The sequence below is a fragment of the Nelusetta ayraudi genome, unplaced genomic scaffold (genome assembly GCF_046127955.1).
Source record: "Nelusetta ayraudi isolate G7.1 ecotype Tasmania unplaced genomic scaffold, CSIRO-AGI_Nayr_v1 ptg000008l, whole genome shotgun sequence".
NCBI lineage: Eukaryota > Metazoa > Chordata > Actinopteri > Tetraodontiformes > Monacanthidae > Nelusetta > Nelusetta ayraudi.
Window position 1 is genome coordinate 235,327 of NW_027466058.1, and position 24,014 is coordinate 259,340.

At 42.8% G+C, this 24,014-nt stretch overlaps 3 protein-coding genes across 5 annotated transcripts; 2 read left to right on the forward strand and 1 right to left on the reverse strand.

Moving 5' to 3' along the window:
- The first annotated feature begins 1,511 nt into the window (after positions 1-1,511).
- On the forward strand, positions 1,512-7,554 carry wnt8b (wingless-type MMTV integration site family, member 8b). 2 transcript variants are annotated; one of them, XM_076018444.1, is made up of 6 exons: positions 1,512-2,311; positions 3,071-3,104; positions 3,714-3,900; positions 4,135-4,260; positions 4,358-4,500; positions 6,407-7,554. In XM_076018444.1, the coding sequence occupies exons 1-6, from the start codon at positions 2,244-2,246 to the stop codon at positions 6,977-6,979; spliced, it is 1,131 nt and encodes a 376-aa protein (XP_075874559.1). In that variant the 5' UTR covers positions 1,512-2,243; the 3' UTR covers positions 6,980-7,554. The 2 variants fall into 2 exon arrangements, with proteins under 2 accessions (XP_075874559.1, XP_075874560.1); XM_076018445.1 differs by having other exon boundaries at positions 3,714-3,852.
- Positions 7,555-11,587: 4,033 nt separating this feature from the next.
- Positions 11,588-19,170, forward strand: hif1an (hypoxia inducible factor 1 subunit alpha inhibitor). The gene is made up of 8 exons (XM_076018452.1): positions 11,588-12,022; positions 14,842-15,092; positions 15,612-15,760; positions 15,855-16,000; positions 16,147-16,253; positions 16,414-16,477; positions 16,565-16,675; positions 17,190-19,170. The coding sequence occupies exons 1-8, from the start codon at positions 11,843-11,845 to the stop codon at positions 17,244-17,246; spliced, it is 1,065 nt and encodes a 354-aa protein (XP_075874567.1). The 5' UTR covers positions 11,588-11,842; the 3' UTR covers positions 17,247-19,170.
- Positions 19,001-23,210, reverse strand: cuedc2 (CUE domain containing 2). Of its 2 annotated transcripts, none has more exons than XM_076018454.1 (9): positions 23,071-23,210; positions 22,138-22,217; positions 21,900-22,043; positions 21,757-21,818; positions 21,503-21,633; positions 21,227-21,394; positions 21,065-21,129; positions 20,917-20,977; positions 19,001-20,799 (listed from the first exon to the last, which is right to left on the reverse strand). In XM_076018454.1, the coding sequence occupies exons 2-9, from the start codon at positions 22,209-22,211 to the stop codon at positions 20,653-20,655; spliced, it is 852 nt and encodes a 283-aa protein (XP_075874569.1). In that variant the 5' UTR covers positions 22,212-22,217; positions 23,071-23,210; the 3' UTR covers positions 19,001-20,652. The 2 variants fall into 2 exon arrangements, with proteins under 2 accessions (XP_075874569.1, XP_075874570.1); XM_076018455.1 differs by lacking the exon at positions 23,071-23,210 and adding an exon at positions 22,921-23,026.
- Between the last annotated feature and the right edge of the window lie 804 nt (positions 23,211-24,014).

Here is a 24,014-nt window from a genome sequence, read left to right on the forward strand (position 1 = left end):
ATATATTGATTTGCATATTATAATATGTCAATATGTCACCTTTTAAGTTGAATTGCAGAAATACAACAACCTTTTCAGGATATTCTAATTTTCTGGGTAGTACCTGTACTTCATGGGTCCTGAGCCGTATGAAGGGCTACCAGTTTGCTAGATTCTCCTGAAATAACAAACTCTCTGAGTTATATATTATTATTAATGATACTTATCTATGTGAAGACATTTATCAAGCTCATGAGTTCTCAATAATTATCAAAAATGACTTAACAAGGTTGGATAAAATTGAATTTTAGACGCAGCTCAACGAGCTGTGCAATTTTTCGGACCCCTGCTCTACACGCTTGCGGATCAGAAGTGTCGCAAAAATCACGTGTGTAAAGACAGCGAATTGAGGACTCGCACCGGAGTTGTGAGGGGTCACAGACATTTACCCATTTGTATTTCACACATACGGATTTTAATACGCACACACAGATCTTGATTACATGCACAAACGTTAGTTCGCGCACACGGATTTGAGATACGCGTGTGCAAATATTCGTGCACGCGCACACAGATGTGGACACGCACACACGTCTTGATTACACGTACAGATGTGAGTATCTTCAAAACATTTGAAAGATCTGTACTCTTCCGCCCTCTGCTGGACACTTATATTACAACATCTCAGACACGCCATAGCCTCCTGGGTGGTGGTGGTGGTGGTGGGGGGAATTCACTGCTACCGGTGCCTTCGTAACATCAGAAAATGACGCAGCCTGCAAAGTGCCACACTGATCCCCCCCACCTGCAGACAGTAGCGCAGAAAAAAAACGTCCACTTTACTATTGGTTTAGTGTAAAATGGCGTGATCCGCCGATTTCTGCCGAGGAATGCTGTTAAAAAAAAAAAGAAAAAAAAAAGGCAAAACACAAACAATAGGATGGACCCCGCTGTTATCCCATTTTACTTGTCATTCCTTTTAAAATCTTAATCCAAAAACATCCCTCAGAAGCCTCCTCCCCACACCCAAATCACCGTTGCCCCCTCCCTCCCTCATCTCTAATCCTAATTTGCACACTAGAAGGTTGCTAAAGGGCTGCCTGCGCCAAAAGAAGAGGGTCCTCAGGGTCAGACGGGGTTAGCGGAGGGATAACCCTTCATCCAAGTCTTGGGGTAGGGACCGTCTGGATTAGTGATGCAAATGCCCCATAACTGATCAATGGGCCTGGCTTTAACTCTGCGGCCAATCCGCTCCCTTTTATTCCCGTAGGGGGGTGATCGCCCCTTTTTTTTTTTCTTTTCTTTTCTTTTTTTTTTTTTTTGTTTAAACTCGTCCTGTGATGAAATTGGGAAATGCTGTTTAAAAAAATAAAAATAAAAAAAAAATTGCACGTATGAAACGTTTAATAAAGTGATTCAAAACAAAACAAAACACGTGCTTTGTGCTGATTTTGTCGTTTTCAAAATAATGTATTTTCCAGGATATATTTTCTATAGCGTCCACCATTCAGGAGCTCCACCTTGATTAAGCTCTTGATTCAATCACGAACCATGATCCCGAGAGACCAAAACACTTTTGGATTCCCATCAAACCAACATCTCACACTGATCTGCGGCAATCAAGCGCGCTTTACATATCTAAAATAAACATTTTTTTTTTTTTTTTTTTTTTTTTTTTGAGATTCAGGGGGATCAGTGTTACACTTTTCCCTCCTATAGGATTAGACAGATATCCCTGTGAATGAGTGGAATGGAGGCAGGGAGCCACCGCCAGGGCCTCGGGGGTACCCCGACGATCGCAGCCTCTCCTCCGGCGCAAACGGCTGTGATTGGTCGAGGAAGCAGGACGGGGGTAAATCTTTAATTAAGCAGATAATCTCTTGTTGGGGACGAGAGCAGCTCCATTTCAGCAGCTTCCCCCCTCCTCCTTCTCTGGGAAGGCTGGAAGAACCCTGCTGAATTTTCATGCGCTTACGAGCTCACTCTCCTCTCCATCGTGGTCGGGAGTCCTGCGGGCTGCGGACGGACCGTCGATTTTTTTTTTTTAACCACCTATCGAAAAGCGACTGTACGGTTCTGCTTATGCGCAGTGCCACATCGTCAAATTTCATTTTGATTTTTTTTTTGTAGGGTTAGGGTTGGGTTTGAGGGGGTTGGGTAAAGGTTGGGGTTGAGGCTATACGTTGGGTTAGGGTTCGTTAAAAGGCAGCTCGACAAAAGCAGCAGATATCAACAGAGCAGGTGTCCTCCCCTCACCTGTCAGGATGTTCCTGCGCCTGGAGGTCCTCTACTACACCTTCATCCTCCTCACACACATGAGGTGCTGCTGCTGGTAAGGTTCATACTTTCTACTGATTTTAAAATGTCTTAATTGGGCAGGTGGTAATGCGGATTATACTGCTGTCAAGATATCCAAATTGAAATACAGTTTGCAAAATACCTATGTCTATAATTAGTATGTTTTAAATACATTTTATGAAAATAACTTTATTAACTGTTATAATTTCTTTATTAAAATTAGATTAAATATTCGATTTCAAATTCCAAATAGATCTACATGAATGATTCTATTTAATTTTTCTGGCCATTTGGGAAAGAGCAGGTGTTTTTATTATTCTAAGTACGATTATAGACTGTTTTTAAACCCTAAATTGACACTTTTAATTCCGTAATATTGAATTTGTCATAAAACACGGTTTGTAATGACATTAATGAGTTATTTAGAAAATTAAATTAATGAATTTTTCAAAGTTTACAAACAGTGCAGAGTGATGCTAGCTGCTGATATTTAATTTTTTTTAAAAAAAAAATTTGATGATCACGAGTATTGATGGTGTGGGTTTTTCCAAAGATAAGAGTGTAGCAATATGTGTCTGTGAATTGGTTCGGCTTCGACTCTTCGTCGCACTTCCAACATTTCTACATTCTTTAGGGCAAACTCAGCTCTATATTTGGCTGCTGTTTTGAACGCCAAGTGGTGTCACAGTTTAACATGTTACAAAGTGCACTAATGAGAGATGTGAGAGATAATGAGAGGAATTTGTGAAGGACACTGAGCTTCCCTGAGTGAATAAGCTGTCTCCTCTTCCAGGTCAGTGAATAATTTCCTGATGACTGGACCCAAGGTAAGCCAACTCCCTTTTGATCTCTTCTCGCCATCCTTCCCCAAAAGAGACAGGGACGGAGAGCTGTGCTCCCTGTGCGAGCTCGCTGTCTTGGCGATCTTTTAACTCAATGCATTGTGCCCTCGATGTCACGTATACGAGCCCTTTTGTGATTTTGTTTTATTCCTCCGGCTCCTTACACTTGACCTTACACGCAGTCCCTGCCGAACTGCCTGTTGAATGTTTCACAGGTTGAGGGCAGGCTTTGTTATGGTGGGTGGTCATCATTAGTGAACCAGACCCCTGTGAAAGAGGTGGTACTCCATCTCCACTGAGACCACTTGAGACATATTAGTTATATTATTGGTCACACAGACCGAAACTGTGGCATAGAAATAGGTGAAAGCCAAGGACAGGATGTGTTGTATTGGATTGTTCTCGTTGTTGTTGTTCCCTGCAATGAAATCGCAGCAAACACAACACGATCTCCAAAATATTGTCAATAATGTCACAAAATTGACCAATAAAGTCACAATAAGCGAAGCAAATACCAACTCAAATGCTTTCAGACCTTGTTAATGATGCCAAGCGTTGTCTCTGCATTGACGTGACCTCCGCCGCTACCTGCAGGCGTACCTGATCTACTCCAGCAGCGTGGCTGCAGGAGCCCAGAGTGGCATCGAAGAGTGCAAATACCAGTTTGCGTGGGACCGCTGGAACTGCCCCGAGAGAGCTCTGCAGCTTTCAACACACAGCAGCCTGCGCAGTGGTGAGTCCCAACGCGGACAACCTCACACAGGTCCACCCCAGAGCAGAGGTAGAGTCCTACAAGACAAAGCCAACACGCATTTGCAGATAGCCACACCTGTTGTTAGAGGCACGTGATGAAACATAACATAACAAATGCAAAATAAATGTAAAGTTAACGCCTTGAAAGTGAAAAAAAACCTAGTTAAACCCAGTTAATGTATTTTTTTTGCATGCATTTGAACTTGCTGAGAGATTTATCTATATTGTGCGAAGCAGTTACTGAGTCCCTCTCTGTCCGCAGCCAATCGGGAGGCAGCGTTTGTGCACGCCATCAGCTCGGCCGGGGTCATGTACACGTTAACCAGGAACTGCAGTCTGGGAGACTTTGACAACTGTGGCTGCGACGACAGCAGGAACGGCCAGCGAGGTTTGGCGAATCAAACCCTGCATGCAAACTTCCAAGTCTGCAAAACTCTTTTTTTTTTTTTTACCAGGCTAACCAACGTTTGTCATGTCATTGCCAGGCGGTCATGGCTGGCTGTGGGGAGGCTGCAGCGACAACTTGGGCTTCGGCGAGGCCATCTCCAAGCAGTTCGTGGACGCGCTGGAGACGGGGCAGGACGCACGGGCCGCCATGAATCTTCATAATAACGAAGCTGGACGGAAGGTGAGGAGGGCCGCTGGTGTCTTGAGGTGTGGTGTAAAATGCGATCGGAGCCATATGCTCCTCAGCTGGGTGGTGGCTCGGCTATTTTTTTCTTTTCTTTTTTTTTTCGGAGGTGGGTGTGTGGGTTGGGGGTCTCCCGGGCCCTCCAACTGATTGCACAGTATAAAGCACCTTTTGAATCATTTTTTACCCTGCTCAGAATTACACTGAGTGTGCCACCCAAGCATCCCATTCACGTTTGCTATAAGTGAGGTGCCACTCGTCCCAAATAATAACAGTGTGTTCGGTGTACCAGAAGGGCCTATTTACCCGCGCTGAATGCCTCCTATGACAATACCTCGACTCGAGAATCTCAGGATCACTGGTGCAAGCTTAATTAGAGATCCTGGGGAGCCAGACATTGCGGAACATTCGGTATTATGCAGCTTTTTTTTTTTTTTTTTTTAAATAAGTGTTTAGTTTTATTCTTGCAATAAGGATCCCACATTTATGTTGGTCTTTGTTTGGGCCCCGGGGGGATTCTGAGGGGACCACAGGCGTGCAGCTGAAGTGCTCTTTGTTTATGGTGCCTTTGCTCACCCCTGTTGGGCTCGAGGTTCCCCACGGCACCTGGAGCATCATTGTAACAGAAAAAAATGGGGATAGAAAGAGAGAAAAAACTGCTTTTTCATTTCTCCCCTCAATGGGACTCTCCATTGGGTCTTCTCCCTCTGCAAAACATGTTGATAATGAACATGTTAAATAAATACTCCTAATTCTTCTTGGGGTACAATGAGGCTCGATGTGAAACTTTGATTCAAACCCACCTCGAGGAAGAGTTCATCCCTGCCATGGCGAAAAGAAAATATACCCTTTTCAAGTGACAGCTGTTTTGTGTCTGGCAAAGTCAGGAAACACTGAGGGCGACAAAGAACCTCGAGAGTGAACCTCGGAAGCTCGATCGCACTTTGCTTTCAGCGCATTCACTCCTTTTTGGAGTGAAATTTGGAAACTTGCAGGACGCAGACAATTCATTTTGACAACACACTAATTAGGAGACAATGTCAACACTACAACCTAAGGGTGGACACTCTTAGGCGCACAATGTTTCATTTGGGCTCTATTTTTTCTTTTCAGGGCTACTTCAATACAATTAAAAATTTCAGTCCTTTTTCATGGTGGTTCTAATCCATATATCCCTTCTAAAGTTTTTACAAATACAACTATACCTTCCATCTGAAGCCTATAGGTGGCATTTACCAACCATCAATAACAACCTAAGAAAAATACAGGGTCTCCCAAAAGAAAAATTGACATCATTTTAAAATCAAGTCTTAGCTCAGTAAGCTTGAACAGTTTAGGTGTTGAACATCATAAGTTTATGATGGAACTGATTTCATAAGTGATCAATATGCACACGTCAAAAGGGTGTGCCGTGTCACAACTGGGTGACTGTGTGCGAGATATCTTTCTTTACACTCTTTGAAAATTTGAGGTTATTTCAACAAGAATTGCCAAAATTGTTGGCCTGCAAAATGATGTCAAATTATTTGGGACACCCTGTATAACATGCAGTCTCAAAACAACAAGCGTAACAGCTGGACAGGCCAAAAAAACTTTTGTAAGACACGTTCACTTGTAGTTCTATGTCGTTTTGTTGCTTATATTGTGCCTTATGAGAGGTGTGTGCATGCTAAAAATGATTATGCCAAGTCTTTTTTTTAACACCTGATTGAATGCACATGGGCATTATCTAGATTTCATATAGTGTAAGGTGTTAGAAAATGTCAAGTGAGCATCAACTGGCAAAGTGGTGGAACGGTCAAAAAAGTCTAATTTTGGTTGAGCTATTCCTTTAACAGGCTTATTTGTACATAAGTGGACCACTGATGATGACAACCTTTCCCCTGCATCCTTCTGTCCACAGGCTGTGAAGGGGACAATGCAGAGGACGTGCAAGTGTCACGGAGTGTCAGGCAGCTGCACCACTCAGACCTGCTGGCTGCAGCTGCCAGAGTTCCGTGAGGTCGGGAACTACCTGAAGGAGAAGTACCACCGGGCCCTGAAAGTGGATCTCCTCAGGGGAGCCGGGAACAGCGCGGCCAGTCGGGGGGCCATCGCCGACACCTTCAACGCCATCTCGCGCAAAGAGCTGGTCCACCTGGAAGACTCCCCGGACTACTGCCTGGAGAACCGCACGCTGGGCCTGCCGGGCACCGAGGGCCGCGAGTGCCTCAAGAAGGGCAAGGGACTGAGCAAGTGGGAGAAGCGGAGCTGCAAGAGGCTGTGCGGAGAGTGCGGGCTGGCCGTGGAGGAGCGCAAGGCCGAGATGGTGTCCAGCTGCAACTGCAAGTTCCACTGGTGCTGCGCGGTCAAGTGCGACCAGTGCAGGAAGACGGTGACCAAGTACTTCTGCGTGAAGAGGGGAGGCGGCCAGAGGGGAAGGAAGGCGAGCGCCGGCAGCCGCAGGAAGAGCATCCGGCTGAGGAAGAGGCACTGAGTCAACGCCCCGTGCGTGTTCGTCGTTTTGTCTTCTGGGGAACCTTAGGAAGTATATGTGTGTTTTTACCGACCACTTTTTGTCGTCAATACTGTGTTGAGAGATGAGGCCAGGGACGTGCACAGAGCTGTGTAAAAGAGAGGACTGTGTAGAGTTTTTCTACAAAAGGTATTTAAGATATATTTTTATACTTTCTACAACTTCTTGGAAAGTCAGTCTGGGCATTATTTTTTTTTTCTCTGAGAAGAAAATTCCCCACAACATGATTTATTTATTTTATTTAGGCTGATCCTGACTCCTGAAAGGTAAATGAAGCAATTTATTTTAACAACAATTTTGCTGTGAACTCCACAGACACAATCTTCATATGTTTTATTGCCAAACTTCGAAATTTACACAGCTGCCCTGATCTTTGCTGCCCACACGCTGTATTTAATTGTAAATAAAATGAAGCACTTTGTACTGTACATTGTTAATTTATTGCACAGCATTTTTTTTTAGTTCTTTCTTGCTTGATTTTCGCTTTGTTGCTAGCCGTTCAATTTCTATTAAAATGTAAGACAAAAGTTAATAAATCCCCCAATCACGTACATCGCACGCCTCCTGTCTTTGTCCTTTTCTTCTGCAACGACTGAGACAGTAGCTAACACCCGACGGTTTGCAGTCAACACGTCCCTATTCTTCGCATTGTTCACATTGTGGTCAGCATATACTCTTGGGTAAAAAAAACCCAGCCAGAATAGGAACGCATCCAGCCAACTCTGGCTTCCATCAGACCTTTCTCAATTACGCCTCAACAAATGCCTCCCGTTCTCTGCCTCATCTTGGTAATCCTCAAAGAGCCCCCCTAACTCCCAGGCACTTGGAAGTTTCTTTACTGTTTAATACTAGTTTAATTAACTTTGTCCAGACAGAGCAGGGCCGTGGGGGTGGAGGGCATGAGGCAAGTTACCCTTAAAAATCATCCCGCCTCTAATTTTGTATGCTAATCTCCTTTTTCACGCCGCACCTCCTTAGGAGTGGGGGGAAAAAGAAATGTTGGGAAAACTTTGGGTTGCCTGTCCAAGGCTTCCTGCGGCTGTTTTATTTCTGGGCCCACCTATTTGGATCCTTTCACTCCTCTAGGGCCTTCCTTTGCTCGATTTAACAATGAATGCAGGGCTAATCAGCTCTCTCGGAAATGCACCACTGTCGAGGAAGGTAATCCCTTCTTCTCTCCTCTCAATGGGCTGTCGCCTTCTAAAGGACTTTGGGAAAAGGCTTTGCACAGATTCACACTGTTCCCTCAAAAGAAGTTAGTTCAAGTATTGTGCCCAAACAAGTGGGTTTTATAAACACATGCTTGCCAGGATACTCACCCCACCTGCGAGGAAGAAGTGCCAGGCCCAGGCAGACTAGCACATGGCAGCCGTGGTCCAAACCCTTCAGACGAGATGGGACATGAAAGAGGAGATTAGGGTGCCCATTGAGAAGGGGGCGTTCATTTCTGCACCTTCCTCCTTTTGCTCAATAAAGTGTCAAGGAAACACCTTGTTGACATCTTATTTACCAAATAATGATGATAATCTAGGCTCCGCCCACCCCCGATGACCCCCCTGGGCTGGATCGCTGTGCGTGGCATGCAATAAAAAAAACAAAACTGCCTTGCTGACAAAAGGGAGCGGCATACCGAGCTCTTGCCCCGCGGCTCTGTGGAAGTTCTGAAAGAGAGAGCGACGGCCACGTCGAAATGTTCCTGCAGAATGCAAATTTAAAAGCCGGACATACAATCAGGATTACATTCGACGGTGGCGCACAAAGAGATCATGTGCAGGGTCCACTATGCTTAGTTTGGATTTTTTTTTTCTCCCACTTGCAGCAGAAAATTTCCCACGTGTTGAAAGTAACAGCGCGAAAGGATGCTGAGACAGCAGTCGGCCATGTGGGATGGTAAACAGGTAGAATCGGCTCGTCTGTACTTCTCAGCCCTGTTTTTGACACACCTGCGACTTTGCTCCCTTTGTGACTGGGCATCCGTTGCATGACAGCACCTGAGGTGAATGCATAGGCGTTGTTTAAACGGGCAGTGTTTGTACATAACACTGGGTCCAACCTGAGGACCTGGCATCAGGCTCTGGTCTCTGGGAACACAGTGATCACTACCTTGGAGACTTTTAATTCACGCCTTTCACTGGACAGAATTACCACTGTAGATTTGCCTACTGTAGTAGGCATTTTTTCCCCAAAGTCTTTAAGTAAAAAAGACAAAGTCTTTAAGCGTGAGTGTTGCTTTGTCGTCCTGACTGCGATTCCAGACCTTTTGATTCAGACAGACCTCCCGAGATCAATGAAAAACGTTGCTGCTCACCTCCACAAGTTAAATGATCAATTTTACAATAAATAAAAGTTGAATTTAGTTTAATTGCATATGCAAACCACATCACGTTTAACAGCAACTGATGCATTTCTTTTCGCGCATTAAAGCAAGATTGTAATGTTTCATTGATTAATTCATTTCCGCTAGTGAAATGAACCTCTCAAACTCCCAGCGTGTGCAAAATCACAAGACGCACATTCTATTGGCGTGTGTGAAACACGGCACATAACTTTGCGTCTCAGACAACACAAGTTTTTTGCCCCAACCCAGAGAGTGACACGACCTCCGACCAAGGGGTCTGAACTTCCGTCTCGAAGGCCGGACCTGCCACCTTCAATTTGCCAAAACACAAATGCGGGAGGTGGCGGCGAGAGAAAGGTGACACCACGGAGGAAGAACAAGACGGCGAGCAGATTTTTTTCTCACAATCATCTCAGCTCTGTTGGCGGAAAATCCAAATCCCAGATGGAGATTTTTTTTGTTGTTGCAGGTTTTGTTACAAACTACTAATGGCAATAGAATTTAGAGATGGTTAAATGATCAGCCTTCGTTTGAAACAGAAATTAGTTACTTTTGTACCTCTGTTTGTGTTCTCTGCTGCATAGCACAAAGTAAAACAGGGGGAAAAAGTGACACCAAGGAGGCGGATTTCTCTCAGGTAGCAAGTGACAGTGCAATGAATGAAATATGGGAAAAAGACTTATAATGCTTCAGGGAACTCTTGACTAATAGGATTTAAAGCTTAGGGGTTCTGGACCTACAACACCAAGAGGGGCGAGGGTCAGTATGAATGTGAGAGAAAGCCAACACAGATGACTACGGATGACCGGGAGAAACCAGTTTACTGACAGAGACTTTCAAGCTAAATAGTTGCATTGTACCTCAGTGCTTGCTCTTATTTTGACAACTTCAAGAGGAAAATGTTTGCTGAAGCATTAGGAGGCTTTACCTCAGAAAACTGTCTCGCGGTAACAGTTTCGCTCCTCCAGAGACTCTTTGTTTTGACAGCAGTCAATCTGCTGGGGAGAGGACGGCGGTGGTGTATGTGTTTGTTGCTGTCAGCAGGATTGAGATACAAGCCTCCCGAGGCTCACCAGGGTGGCCAGTGGGGCATCCGTGAGCATCTGCAAAGAATGGGGGAGAGAAGAGCATCAGAGGGATCAGCTCAGATCAGATCAGCTCACTGATCTACACAGGAAACACAGAGCATGGGAACCCACCGGGGGGCCAGGACTGGTCCTTGGTGTGGAAATCTGCTGATAAGGTCTGATTTAAGAGAAAACATGTAATACATTTTGGATTTCACACAGAAAATAAAATTGGGAAAAAATACTCTGCACTTTTCAGAATGAAAGACCATGTCGTAGCTTCAATGGGTGTCAAAGATAAACTGGGACTGCAAAGCATCTATGACCAAAGATAAAGATAAGATTTTTATCTTTATCTTTAATTCCGTATCAGCTGAACATTGACTTAACATAGCGAGACTCCATTAGCTGTGCAAGGTACAGTGTGCCTCCACATGGAGCTTGAGCACTATTGACGATAACTGTGTTTGGCAAAGCAGCAAGTAGCAAGAATAGTATGTAATTTACTTCAGTTTATTTTTTTTTTAATTAAATCTACTGTTAATTACATTGAATGTGCAATGTATCATTGAAAATATTTTTATCGTTAGAATGTTTATTGATGTGACGCAATGTAGATTTGAATTCTTTAGATGGCAAATTTTTTTTATTGGAATTCTCAATTTCTTTTATGCTATGTGAATGTTGTGTGCGGTTGCATGTTTGAATGCAGCACGCTAGAATGCATTATTAAACTTTTATGTTAAGTAAAACACATCTAAAAAATATAGTATTGTTTTTAAAGTTTGGAATGAGAGTCTCTCGACCTTTACATGGAGGAAAAAAAACGACCCACCGCCCCCCCACCCCCAGTAAAACAGTAATAAAGCGCACATACATAAGTTAACACATTAGAAATAGAATATAACGTAAAAAACCATAAAACTTCTCTGTATTTTCAGAATGATCAGTGATTAAAAACGCTCGACAACAGCATGAAATACAGATGCACTATCTCCCTCTTGTGTTTAAAAGTAATCAACACATTACGAGTAGTTAATCAGCCGGTGCGCTAGATGTCGCTGTCGTACATTCGTGACGGGGGAAGTCTTTCCGGACAGGACTGTTGTAGTGCACGGAGAGAGAGAGAGAGAGAGGAGAGAGAGAGAGAGAGAGAGAGAGAGAGAGAGAGAGAGAGAGAGAGAGAGAGAGAACACCTGCAAGGATCACCACCGAAGAAGAGGAGCACCGCTGCTTTCTGTGGGGACGCCACACACTTCTTACGTCTGCTAAATCGCCTTGAACGAGAAATAGTTGTATGGTGCTCCCACCGCCGACCTCGGAGCATCGCAGCGCGGAGTCCGGAAGGCGGCTCGGGCTTTTGACTGGGGCTCATTGTGAGGGGGACGGAGGTGGCTGAACGACGCCGGGGCGACAAACATGGCAGCGGCGACGGTCGTGGAGGCTGAGCCGACTGAGAGCGAAAGCTGCGCCGGGTTCGCCGGCGTCCAGAGCCGCGACTGGGACGAGTCCCAGCTGCGAAAGTATCCCTTCACGACCAAGCCCATTCCCAGACTGTCTCACACGGATCCTAGAGCAGACGTGTTGATAAGCAACGAGGTAAACTGAAACTGTAGCTGAAGACGCCTTTGGTTGTGACGGAGAAACTTCCAACACGTCTGTTTGCTTTTCAGGGCGAAGTGCGAATAAAACCAGGTTTCATGTGCTAAATTATGTCCTATGGTTAAGGGAAACAAAGATGTAGATATATAGATAAATGTACAGCTTATAGTCAAGTCTATCTGTGTATGTCTTCATTTTAGTCTTTGCTATTGAAGTTTCACGGGCTACTACTGTGGCATGAGCAAAAATTTTTTTTATCATGCACAGCCAAAACAAAATGAAAACCAGGTACCGGTTGGTGACAAAACATGGTTTAATTTTCAAGACAAGATGTCAGAAAGCAGCTGTAAAGATTCATCCTTCAGTGAGTCCAAACATCACATTAATATATCGTATATATTAATCCTGTATGCATTCAGAATGTAATTTTAAACGATAAGCACAATGTTAAACACTATACAAACATTTTCGAGCAACAGTGTGTTTCTACATCCCGTTAATGCCCACACCAATGAGAGAAGCACATCCTTTGCTACTTGTGTTTGTTCCAATTTTTCACTGTGTTCCAGCTCATCCCCTTGTGGTGTCACCAAATGCACAGATTAGTAACATCCATCCTTTTTCACCCTCGGTAACTTGTGGATACAGCATCCCTTCTTGGCATATAGACGGTGAAGGCTTCAGTTATCGCAGAAAGTTTAGCAGATGGCTCAGAGTGATAAATCTGCTGTTGTCTCGAGATATAAAGATTTTTTTTTTTTTTTTAAATCTGTTGTGCAAAGCTGTTCTTTGTGAGTTTAGGCTTAAAAGTGATTATCTGAAAATGGGTATAGTACGGGATCTGTCAGCTTGTGATGGTCTGTTAGTTCAGCCCCGGTTTTGAGAGGGATGCACTGGAGATGGTGATGCCCATCCTCCTCCTTTGAAACTTGTTGTCCCAGGAATGAGAAAGTAGTTTGGGATAATAAAAAAGACATTGTCAGTATCATCATTCAGCATCTTTTGTTGATGCTGAATGTGGTCCTGTTGCCTTGTGCACACCTTAGGCTTATGTCCAATCTAACCCTGTTCCCGATTGGCACAGTTAACCAATCACGGTAACCTGATTTAGCTTGACAGCTCTAGTTTGCAGCTGCTGCTACTTTGCAACCTGTTTGTTTGGTGTGAAGGATGGATTTGGAACGCAAGGACGATGTGATTTTTAACCTGTATCCATGAAAAGCAACATGCTACATGTTAAATGTTCTGATTTTAGCCTATTGTGGCTTTTTTGCTTGATGGAATATTGGAACTTTCATCACTGTAATTTGGTGGATGGGTTACAGACACATTGTTTGAAAATAATATACTTTTGCACAACATGAGACCTTTAAATGATCACGTTACAGTCCAGCTTGACTCGTGCACGACACAGGAAATGTTTAATGTGTTTATTTTTAATAAAATGGAAATGGAAACTGAGAACTTGGCCTGACAGTGGTACAGGAAGTGCTGACTTGTGGTATTTGGAATAGTGTAGAGTGGTCTTTACAGAAAATACTGATGATGCGACTGTATGTCATTGTGGGGACAAGTAGGCAAACAAAACAGGGCGGAAAAGACTCAATATTAACTTCAAGTGAGCTACCTGTTTTTCTCAGCATCGGACACTGAGTTGCAACATTGTGTGCTAAAAAAAAAAAAAAGAAAAAAAAAGCATGATGTTGTCCATTTCACATGTGGAAACGAAAGTGGTCATGCCGTTGAACTCTTCCTTATTGTAAAGTTGACATGTTGCAGTGGTCTTATTGCAAGAGTCGGGTCACATCAGGAGGACAAACGGGAGGGAAGCGGCTCTGCTTCTGCATGCGCAGTGTCGTGAAATCCAAATATGGCTCGCCCATACTGCCCCACTTACGGAAATGTAGAGCGTGTCCTCTATAGTGCAGAGGCGACTCATGCCCGCGGACTTGAGCAATTTGCACGCAATATTTTGGCCGATTTACCGCTGAGCTGCACACAGCGGATTTTTTTTTTTTTTTTTTTTTTTTTTTTTTACAACACTCCAAACAATGTAAAGCACGTACAACGGGAGCGCGTGTTTTCAACCGTTTCGATGTTTCGGGCGCCCGAGTTATATATTAAATAATAATAATTTTATTTATTTATTTATTTTTTAATAAATCAAGTCACACTGAAGTTCGTCGTCTTAAGTCTCCGTTCTAGTTGTTTAGGGCTCGGCTCGCTCCTTCATTCGGAGAAAGTGAAACCGTGGACCGTTGCGGAGGGAACACCGGCGTCGGGGGCGCGCCTATCGGACTACGTTCTTCCAGTCACGTAGCCCTCGAGCTCAGCTCAGAGGCTCCGCTTAGCTCACAGCGATCCACCAGTGTCGCAAAAAAAAAAAAAAAAAAAAGCAACTTATTCCACTTTTGTGACACGCACGACACGAACGCCATTTCCCTGGTGTCATGACACTGTTAAAATGGCGCAACCTTAGAATTCAGGTGTTGAGATGAACACAAGAAGTTGTTAAATGCGCCAGTCTAAAGCCATTACCCCCCCCCCCCCGACTCTATTTTGCATCCTGGCCTTCGCTACAGCATGCAGTGATACGGTATAGTGAGGCAAAATGAATTGATTGACCTGGCTAGGGCTGTTCCCTTAGAGAGACATATTTGTATATTACTTTATTTTTAGTGTGAATTTTGCATAATAAGATTCATTGGAATGAGGTTCAACCACAATACACTGTATTTATGTACTTTTTTTTATTTTATTTTAAATATAGTGCCCTACATTTTGTCCTACTGGTAACGTCCTCTTTCTGCTTTCAGGAGCCAGTTGTTTTAACTGACACAAACCTTGTGTATCCAGCTCTCAAATGGGACATCCCATACCTCATGGAGAACATTGGGAACGGAGACTTCTCTGTTTACACGGCAGAAAAACACAAGTTCCTCTACTACGATGAGAAGAAGATGGCAAATTTTGAGAACTTTGTCCCAAAGTCGCACCGAATGGAGATGAAATTCTCTGAGTTTGTGGAGAAAATGCACAGAATGAGTGAAGTGGGAGGGGAAGAGAGGTACGATGTCCTGCATGCGCTCTGTTGTGACTCTTTTGGCGGGATTTGAACGTGATGTACACTTTACTCTGCCCAGGCTGATTTACAGTTCAAACTGCATATTCCAATCGAAGGTCTAACTGGCCGGTCAGTGTGACAAGTGTCAGGAACAAGATGTGCCGCTCAAGCGCAAGACTTTATTCCCTGTCATGAAATAAAATGCAGCACAGGAAATGTGAGCAAATCAATTTTAACCGGAGACTAGGGGGTGTGAATTATGCTGTAGCCTGACTTGGCAGCACACCCTGATCACAAATTTAGCTGACTCACCGGGTCGTGTTCACGTTTTTGGTTACCATGTCATATTTACAGCATCCTGTCCTCTATTATCACAGTCTTCATAGTTTAAAAGAGATGGTTCGAATTACCCTGTAAACAAACCCATATTAGGAAATGATTTATAAGAAATTATTTCAAGTCTTCTCGTGTGTTGCCAAGCACCTCATGTTCCTCAGATGTCTTATGTTTGTCTATTTAAAGGGTATATTTGCAGCAGACCCTGAATGACACGGTGGGTAAAAAGATCGTCCTCGACTTTCTCGGTTTCAACTGGAACTGGATCAACAAACAGCAGGCCCAGAGAAACTGGGGACAGCTGACATCCAACCTGCTGCTCATTGGCATGGAGGGTAAGGGATCTGGCTTCGGGGACTGTAGTTTGATATGCGGTATGAGCGTGTTCGTTTGTAATTGCATTTTGATGTCCCTAATCTCCTTCCACAGGCAACGTTACACCGGCGCATTACGACGAGCAGCAGAACTTCTTCGCACAGATAAAAGGCCACAAGAGGTGCCTCCTCTTCCCTCCAGACCAGTTTGAATGTCTCTATCCATACCCCGTGCATCACCCTTGTGACAGACAGAGCCAAGTGAGTCATGCACCTGCAAGAAAGCAATTTGGTTTTCGTCCGTAAAGAACAGGGCTCACTTAAATGCCAGAAAATAAGGAGTAACAAATACTATGCTATGACTTATTGTAAATTGTTTAATACAGACACATCATTTTTATTGCTAGGTGGATTTTGACGATCCTGATTATGAGAAGTTTCCGGGATTTAAAAATGTTGTCGGCTATGAGGCCATTGTCGGTCCAGGAGATGTGCTCTACATTCCCATGTATTGGTAAGAACTATTTTTATAAGGACCTTTATAAAAGTAACTGTTTAGCCAAGAGCTGTAAATACATAAAAAGAAAGATAAGTTTTCTGTGATGCGCCGCTCGCTTGACGTATCTTGATAACCCGAGTATGACTAGTGTCTTTCCATATTTATCATTCCTCAGGTGGCATCACATTGAATCCCTGTTGAACGGCGGAGTGACAATCACTGTAAACTTTTGGTACAAAGTACGTAAAGTCAGTTATTCCGTAAGTGTAATTGCGGATTCTATTCCTATTTGTGACTTTTTTCACCCCTTTATTTTGTTTAACCAGGGTGCTCCCACCCCCAAGAGGATAGAATATCCCCTGAGAGCCCATCAGAAGGTAGCCATCATGAGAAATATTGAGAAGATGCTGGGGGAAGCGCTTGGAAACCCGCATGAGGTAAAAGCAGTGATGAGGTTTTTTTTTTGTTTTTTTTTCCCTGTTAGAATGCAAGCTCTGTACTTTTGTCATTGTGTTGACTGCAGAAACTGGGTGTGAATGTCACACTGCCACATTCTAGAACATCTAATCCACAATTAGGTCACTTGTTGCATGGCATCCCTGGAGCATGCTGACCCTTAGCACAACCCAATTACTGCGAATATTTATGGCTTACCTGATCTAGTAGCCAGGAAAGATAAATGCAGCCTGGCACAGTGATTAAAACAATGCAGTGTGTCCGTCGCCTTGTTCAGAATTATATGGGTATATTTGAAAATAGAAAATTTCTATGGTCTCCATTAAATAACGAATCCTGTACGCAAATCTAATCCTAAAACCTGTTTTTGTGTTGAGGCATTTATGTTGAAGGTCAAACTGCACCGAAAAAGCAACTGAAATATCCATGTATATGTGAACAAGGCTTAGGACCCCACAAAGTCTTTTGTACTAACTGGAAAATCTCTGTCTGCAGGTTGGACCACTTCTGAAAACGATGATAAAGGGCCGATATGACCAGGATTTCAGCTGAAGTGTTCCCCTCGAGGCTGCTTTTGAAAGAAAACAAAAACATGTGCATGTGGAAGTGAGAGTGCTGTGTGTGTGTGTGTGTGTGTGTGTGTGTGTGTGTGTGTGTGTGTGTGTGTGTGTGTGTGTGTGTGTGTGTGTGTGTGTGTGTGTGTGTGTGTGTGTGTGGCAGAGGTAGTGTGCATGCCTGCAGACTACATTATCACTGCATGGAAGTTAGCGGAAGTATTGAATCCATCAAGGCTTCAGTTTGAAGCCAAGTGCCATTTTGATTGCCGACTATTACTGGAGACACATTTAAGGGAGTGTTCAGAGTGTGTGTGCCCAGCCCTGCTGACTTCTGTAGTATTTTAATTCCAATTTGTGATTTTTTTTTTTCTCTTTTCTTGAGTCAGATGAAGTGATCTCACATCGGTACTTTTAAAAACAACCTCTGGATATTGACCACTAAAGGATGGCAAAAGAGGAATTTTAGATGCTTGAGTCACAAGACGTGATAAGACTGCTGTACGGATTATGAAGCATCTGCCATCTTTTTCACATGACAGCTTAAAAACAGATTGTACTCTGACCACTAGAGATGACTGGTCTCATATGCCTTGTTTTTCAACAACTGATTGGCAAGACTTTTTCCATTTCAAAGCAGATAGCACAGGCGTGGTGATAAAACACAGAAGTAAAGTGATTAAAGCGGTGATAAAATATGAGAAATGTGTGTGGGTGTGTCGAGAGGAGGATCATATATTCAGGTCAAGGAATATGTGGCTGCTTGTGGCTAAATTATTTTAGCTGAGTCTTTGTTGTGAGTGATTATTTCTGCTTTGTGTTTTATTTATGTTCTTGTTTGTGTAATTTATATTTCAAGAACTTTTTTTTTCTTTTTCTAAAGATGCTCGTCTACGTACCAGTAGCAGTCAAAAGGGCAAAAAAACAAACAAACACAAAAAACCCCTGCATACAACCTTTCTGTTTGCAGCAAAAAAATAAGAAAAGAAATACAGGAGACATTTTCAGTACAAATGCATTATGTTCAGGTTGTCTTGAATAAGTTTACGGTTCCGACTTAGGGGTGGGAACGGACTATGTGTTTCAGTGATTGTAGGTAACTATCATGACTCTAGACAGTGACACCTGCCTAGATCTAGTTTTAAACCATTGCAGTGCAGCAACTGTGTTCCATCTAGTGGTGCAGTTTGCAATTGCATGTTTACCCAGATTCGTTGTACCTGCTCCATGTATCAGTACTGCTACAATACAAATATTCAATATCTTGCACCGAAGAGTGCATATGTGATCTACGATTACATTGCGGTGTGCATTAAGTTTTCTTCCTTCTATGGTTGCTGTGTGTTAATGATCCTGGAAAATGCAACAATTGTGTTTTCTTAATTCTCGAATCTTTGTAAAAATGACGATTCTTTCAAGAAAAAAAAAAAGTGGGACGTTAATCATGTGTTGTGCTGTATGTGCCAAACAACATACAAAGCAGTAAATGGCTGGGTATTCAGCAAACTTTGCCCTTTCGCCAATGACTCATGGGAATGCAACGTGCTATAAAATGTAATTGTTTTCATCCACTTCAGTGTGCAGGAAGTGGTTTGATGAAGGCTCAGACTTTCTGGTAGTGTTACCCGTTTTCCCCAGAATAACATGACAACCTAATTTAGGATTTTCCCTTCTTTTTGCCCTGTTTACTGTAATGTGCCTTGCTTAGCAGTAGCATGGCACATTTTACAGACTTGTCTTTTTTGTTTGAAAAAAAAAAAAAAAAATCATCTGTATGGGTTTCTTTGAATTGTGTATGACATGGCTTTAACTGTGGGAGTGTCCGGATCTCACAGAGGCATGTTTTTATTGATGGAATCTTTTTTTTTTTAAACATGCATTTGCTCCAGTTTCTTTGAATAAAGTTTGTTTGCAGAGTTTTATACCGATTGGCTGTTTATCGACGTGCACACATGTGAGTGATATTTCAAAGAAAAAGCACAATGTCGACGGGGTCATAGAAAAACTGTTTTTATTACTACAAATTGTGCGTAAGCGGTTTCTCAAAGCACAAGGTCAAAAGTCAGTAGTGATCGGATGCTCTGCAGAAACACCTGTCGTGTAGTAATTAAAGACAACATTGCTGCTGGTAATGTCAAGTATCAGTCACAACACACCTTTTCAAATACTGGATTATGTTACAACTAACCTCTGGCAAACTGTATTACACCACCAATTGAAACAGGATGTTATAGTAGTCGCTCCAGACGGAGACACGGGAGAACACGCTCTACAGAAAAATAAGCAGTGTTTATATATGCTAGTAAAAAACAAACCCACTTATCCAAATATACATGTATGTACAAGAGTCCAGTTGTGATTAAATAATCCTCACCATCGATCACACAGAAAAAACCCACGTAGCGCAGATGAGATTAAAGGAGTAGCGCAGGAAGAAGAAAAACGACATGAGGCGACCCTGAAAACACGAGCTCTGCAAATGTCGACATCCTCATCAAAAATAAACATCTTCTTGTTGGAATTAACATTACAGTAAAAGTCCTCTGGCAGGGAATCAGAGCTGTAATGGTGACAGATTTTTTTTTTTGTTGCACTGGAAAATACATTTTTCAAAACATTAATTCATCAGTCGTCAGATTTCTTCCACAACAGTAAGATACTAGAGTTGGATTTAAAAAGTGTTTCAAACACTTGTCAATCAAGGCAGTTTTAGCACTATATAAATACTGAATATTTTCTTCTAGCTGCTCAGGGTGAGTTGGGTCATGTGACAGGTACATAAATAAACAAACTGAATATTAACAGCGAGAATATGATTGAAAAATAGTTATTATTGAATATTGTTTTGTTGTCAACAAGTTGAAAATATAAAAAAAAAGAAGGATCAACACTCAAAAATGTTGAAAAGCAGACTCGTCAGGAAGAAACAGCACCACTACTACTTATTTACAGATATGACAAATGACTTTGCTTATTATCATGATTATGAATATATAGATATCTTGTACTAAGTTTAAGAGTATACAAATAAGAAAAATGGGAGAATTTAAAATGTCAGTGCAACATCAGAATGGTTGAGATGGCAAAAGTAGATACCCTCGGCTGTTGCACAGTGCGCAGTTCACAACATAACCCCACCAAAATATCACCGCATTTCAAAACAAGCTGAAGAAATGATGAAAAATCATGAAACACTGGAACACTCCACTGTTTGAACAAAGGCATATAATGGGAAAAGAAAAGAAAAGTTGAAAAATAAGCCACTCACACAAACAGATATCCCCCTCAACTCATTGCAGTGGGCAAAAAAAAAAAAAAGATCCTGCTGCTTAACTCAAAATGCAAAATAAATTAAAGTGTAAACAATATGGTCAATAGCTGCTCTCACGCGATTGTATGCGTCATCAATGGAACCTGTACTTCCTCGCCGGCTTCAGGTTGACATATGTCTTCTTCATGTCCTCCGCCTCGTCCTTCTTCACCAGTTGATACCTCTCACCTTTGGTGGTCACCACCTGGTTGCCGTGGTAACGAACTAGTTTCTTTGGAGCCTATATATATATATATATATATATATATATAAAAAAAAAACAAGATTAAAAAAAACAAAACAAAACTGAGATGAACAAGGTTTTCAAAACAAAGATTTGACTAAAACTAAGACTTACATCTTTTGGGGCAACAGGGCGATGTGTCTTGTTATCTTCCTCATTGTCCACATGCATGTACCTATTGGGATCATATTCTCGTATGCATCAAAAACACACAAAAAGTGCAGCAAGGTATTCAGCTCATATTAAAAAGGATCTGACTCACTTCTCCAGTATGCTTTCCTTAAGCTTTTGGTCTGGCTGTAAGGAAATGCTCTTCCCTTGGTTCGCCTTTGCAGAAAGGACATGACAATGTAAGGCAAAAAAAAAAAAAAAAGACATCAGCTAACATGAAAGACGCTGTGGTTGGTGTGTGGCGGAGCCTCACATTGAGAGGCGATGGGCTGAGCTGGACGTCGCCCTCGATGATGAGGCGCACCGCTTCCTCCATGTCCCCCTTGGCGATGGACAGGGCGCTGCGAGCCTCCGACAGGCTACACTTAGGAAACATCTCCAGCAGGTGCTGCTCCTGGGCCTCCCACGCGCCTGCTGGTGGCTGCACACGCATAGTAAAGTCAAGTCAATATGAATCTAGTCAATATGAATCTGAGAACGTCAAGAAATTGAAATTGCGGTTGATATTTGCAAGCAAAAAAATGTTAACCTTGGCAGTGGCGCCCTCTGTCTGTGTGTTTAGGCACTGCGTTTGTCTTCCTGATGGATTATTGCTGGGCATGTTTGAGACTTTTACAGAGATCTCTTCGGTACTCGCCTTGGGCACATTGCTTTCATTAGCTACAGAGGGGGTGGTGACATTCATCAAAGTAAACAAGAAGGTACAAAACAACAGAGAAACAGTCTTCTAGGATTATTCTCCCACGATTTTACATGCATTTGAAACAAAATTTAGAACCTTACCTGAGGTCCGAGCAGTTGCTAGCTTTGAGGCCAGGTTGAACATCATCTCACAGACTTTGACGCTGCAGCATAATAAAAGCGGTAGGTGAGCAACTGATTCCCTGAGCAGTTTATCACTCGCACTGTGCTTTAGGAGTACTTACCTGTCAATCTCAGCAAACCCTGGTATGTAAGCCTCCAACATCTCGGCAAAGACCTCCACGTCAAAGTTCTCCTCCACACTCTGCTGGGAGCCAAGATCCTCCAGCACCCCAGTGATGTAAGACAGTAGAACATCATCCAGTGTGCTGCAGCAAAAAGCAAAAGCAAAACAAAACGGTGAAAATAAAGCAGCACTTCTACTTCACAGGGACATAGAAAAAGGGCTGCAGTATTGCTTACCTGAGGTCTGCGTCGGGGATGTATTGGTGGATAAACTCGTTCAACGCACCGTGGATGATTTTGTGGAGGTCCATCGCGTTCTCCTACAGCAAGGAAGGGAGCAAATACAAGTCCGTTGGTCAAAGTGCATGGGGGTACTGAGGCCACCGTACATAACGCAAACTTAAATAACCAGACAGTTGTCACCCATTTGCCATATATAGTGTGAGGGACGTCGATGTTACGTAGACATGTTACCAAAGCATTTCTTACGAAAGGGTAATTACCCTTTCGTAAGAAATGTTTTGGTAATGCTTTGCTTTGTAATAGCTCTTGCGGCAGGAGAAAATAAACCTTTCCGGCTATTACAGTACCTTACAAACAATAAATAGGAATATTAACGTTGGTATAGAAAAGCTTAATAAAAGGAACATGGCCATGTTTCAGTTGCAACTGCCTTAAATTTACCCCCAAGACGTGACAAAAATGTTTACTTTGATAGCATCTCAACTATCTTACGATGCAACACTAGATTAACATGCAACATGAAAAACAAAAACAAAACAATCTCGCAAGTGTTTGTTTTGGTCCAGCGTTAGCATTGCGGCCAGTCGGTGCATTCGATATCAAGCTACCACAACATTAATGGGTTGCGGCTAATTACTACAGCTGCGTCTGCCGCGCCATTGGAAGCAAAACCGCCACAAAGCGGTCATGAAACCATCAACGTCCCGCGGTGAGTTCTTTTTCGAAATTTAAAATGCCCCCTTAGCGGACGTTGGTCGTCTCCGTATAGAGTTTGACCTACATCACTGACTGTCTGCAGGAACAACGGTTTGTTGTTAGCCCACTAGCGCTGGTTGCTACGTTAGCTGCTGGCTAACCTTCACTTGACGGTTCGTTAACGTTACCGGACGCGGGTAGCTTTCGCGCTAACTGTCAACGTGGTGGGACTTACTGTGAAAAAATTATTACAGGGTCATGAAGCTGAAACTTTGCCCCAATTCTTTGTGGGGGTGAGAGGCTGTTCGTTGCACGACTGCCGCCTACAGACTTCCCAGCCGCGCTGCTTGCTTTGCAGCCAAGCAAGCAAGCAAGCGGGATTCAAAACATCGTCACGTCATTTCCTCTCGCTTATTACACACTGGCTACATCCACTGAAGTTAAAGTTGATCAATAAAGCATTACCCTTTACGTGAAATTAAACTGATATAAATTCACAGTTGTTGAAAAATCTAAATTCGTAATAGCACGGTAATAACATATATTCAACTAACGCAGATAGCTAGCAATGTACCATTTGGATAAACCAATTTCAGATGATTGGTGAAAGGAAGAAAATATCACATTATTTTAAACAAAAACTACAGGATTCCGCATCTAAACTTCTTAATTGGCTTGAGTGTAGTTAGTCCACGCCACATTACTTCATGAGGATAAGGCCACATTTATGGACTACAACCCATATTGAGTAAAACAAGTTTGAAGTTGGGAAATCATCGTCATCATCATCAACAACAACTACAATTACATCAGCAACAGCAACAACCTTCTTCCTCAACCTCATCTATTATTTATTTATTTTTAACTTATGAAGGCCTAAATTTTGAAAAACGCTCCCCAGATGCTCCCCTCTCTCCCCTTTAGAATATTCACCAGTCAGACGGGTTAATTTATATCAATTAATGTAAATAGAATCAACAAAAAGCTGCCCCCCCCACCCCCCCAGAGGCCTGGAAGACGCTGCCTAAAAGTGATTCAAAGGAAATAATGCAGATCAGGACATCTTGTGTAGCTTCAATTGGAAGTCATTTGATAACTAACAGCTTTTGTATATTTTTCAAACAGTCTTTCATGCGACTTCGTGCTGCCTGATTGTCTGTTTACGAGGGCTGCAA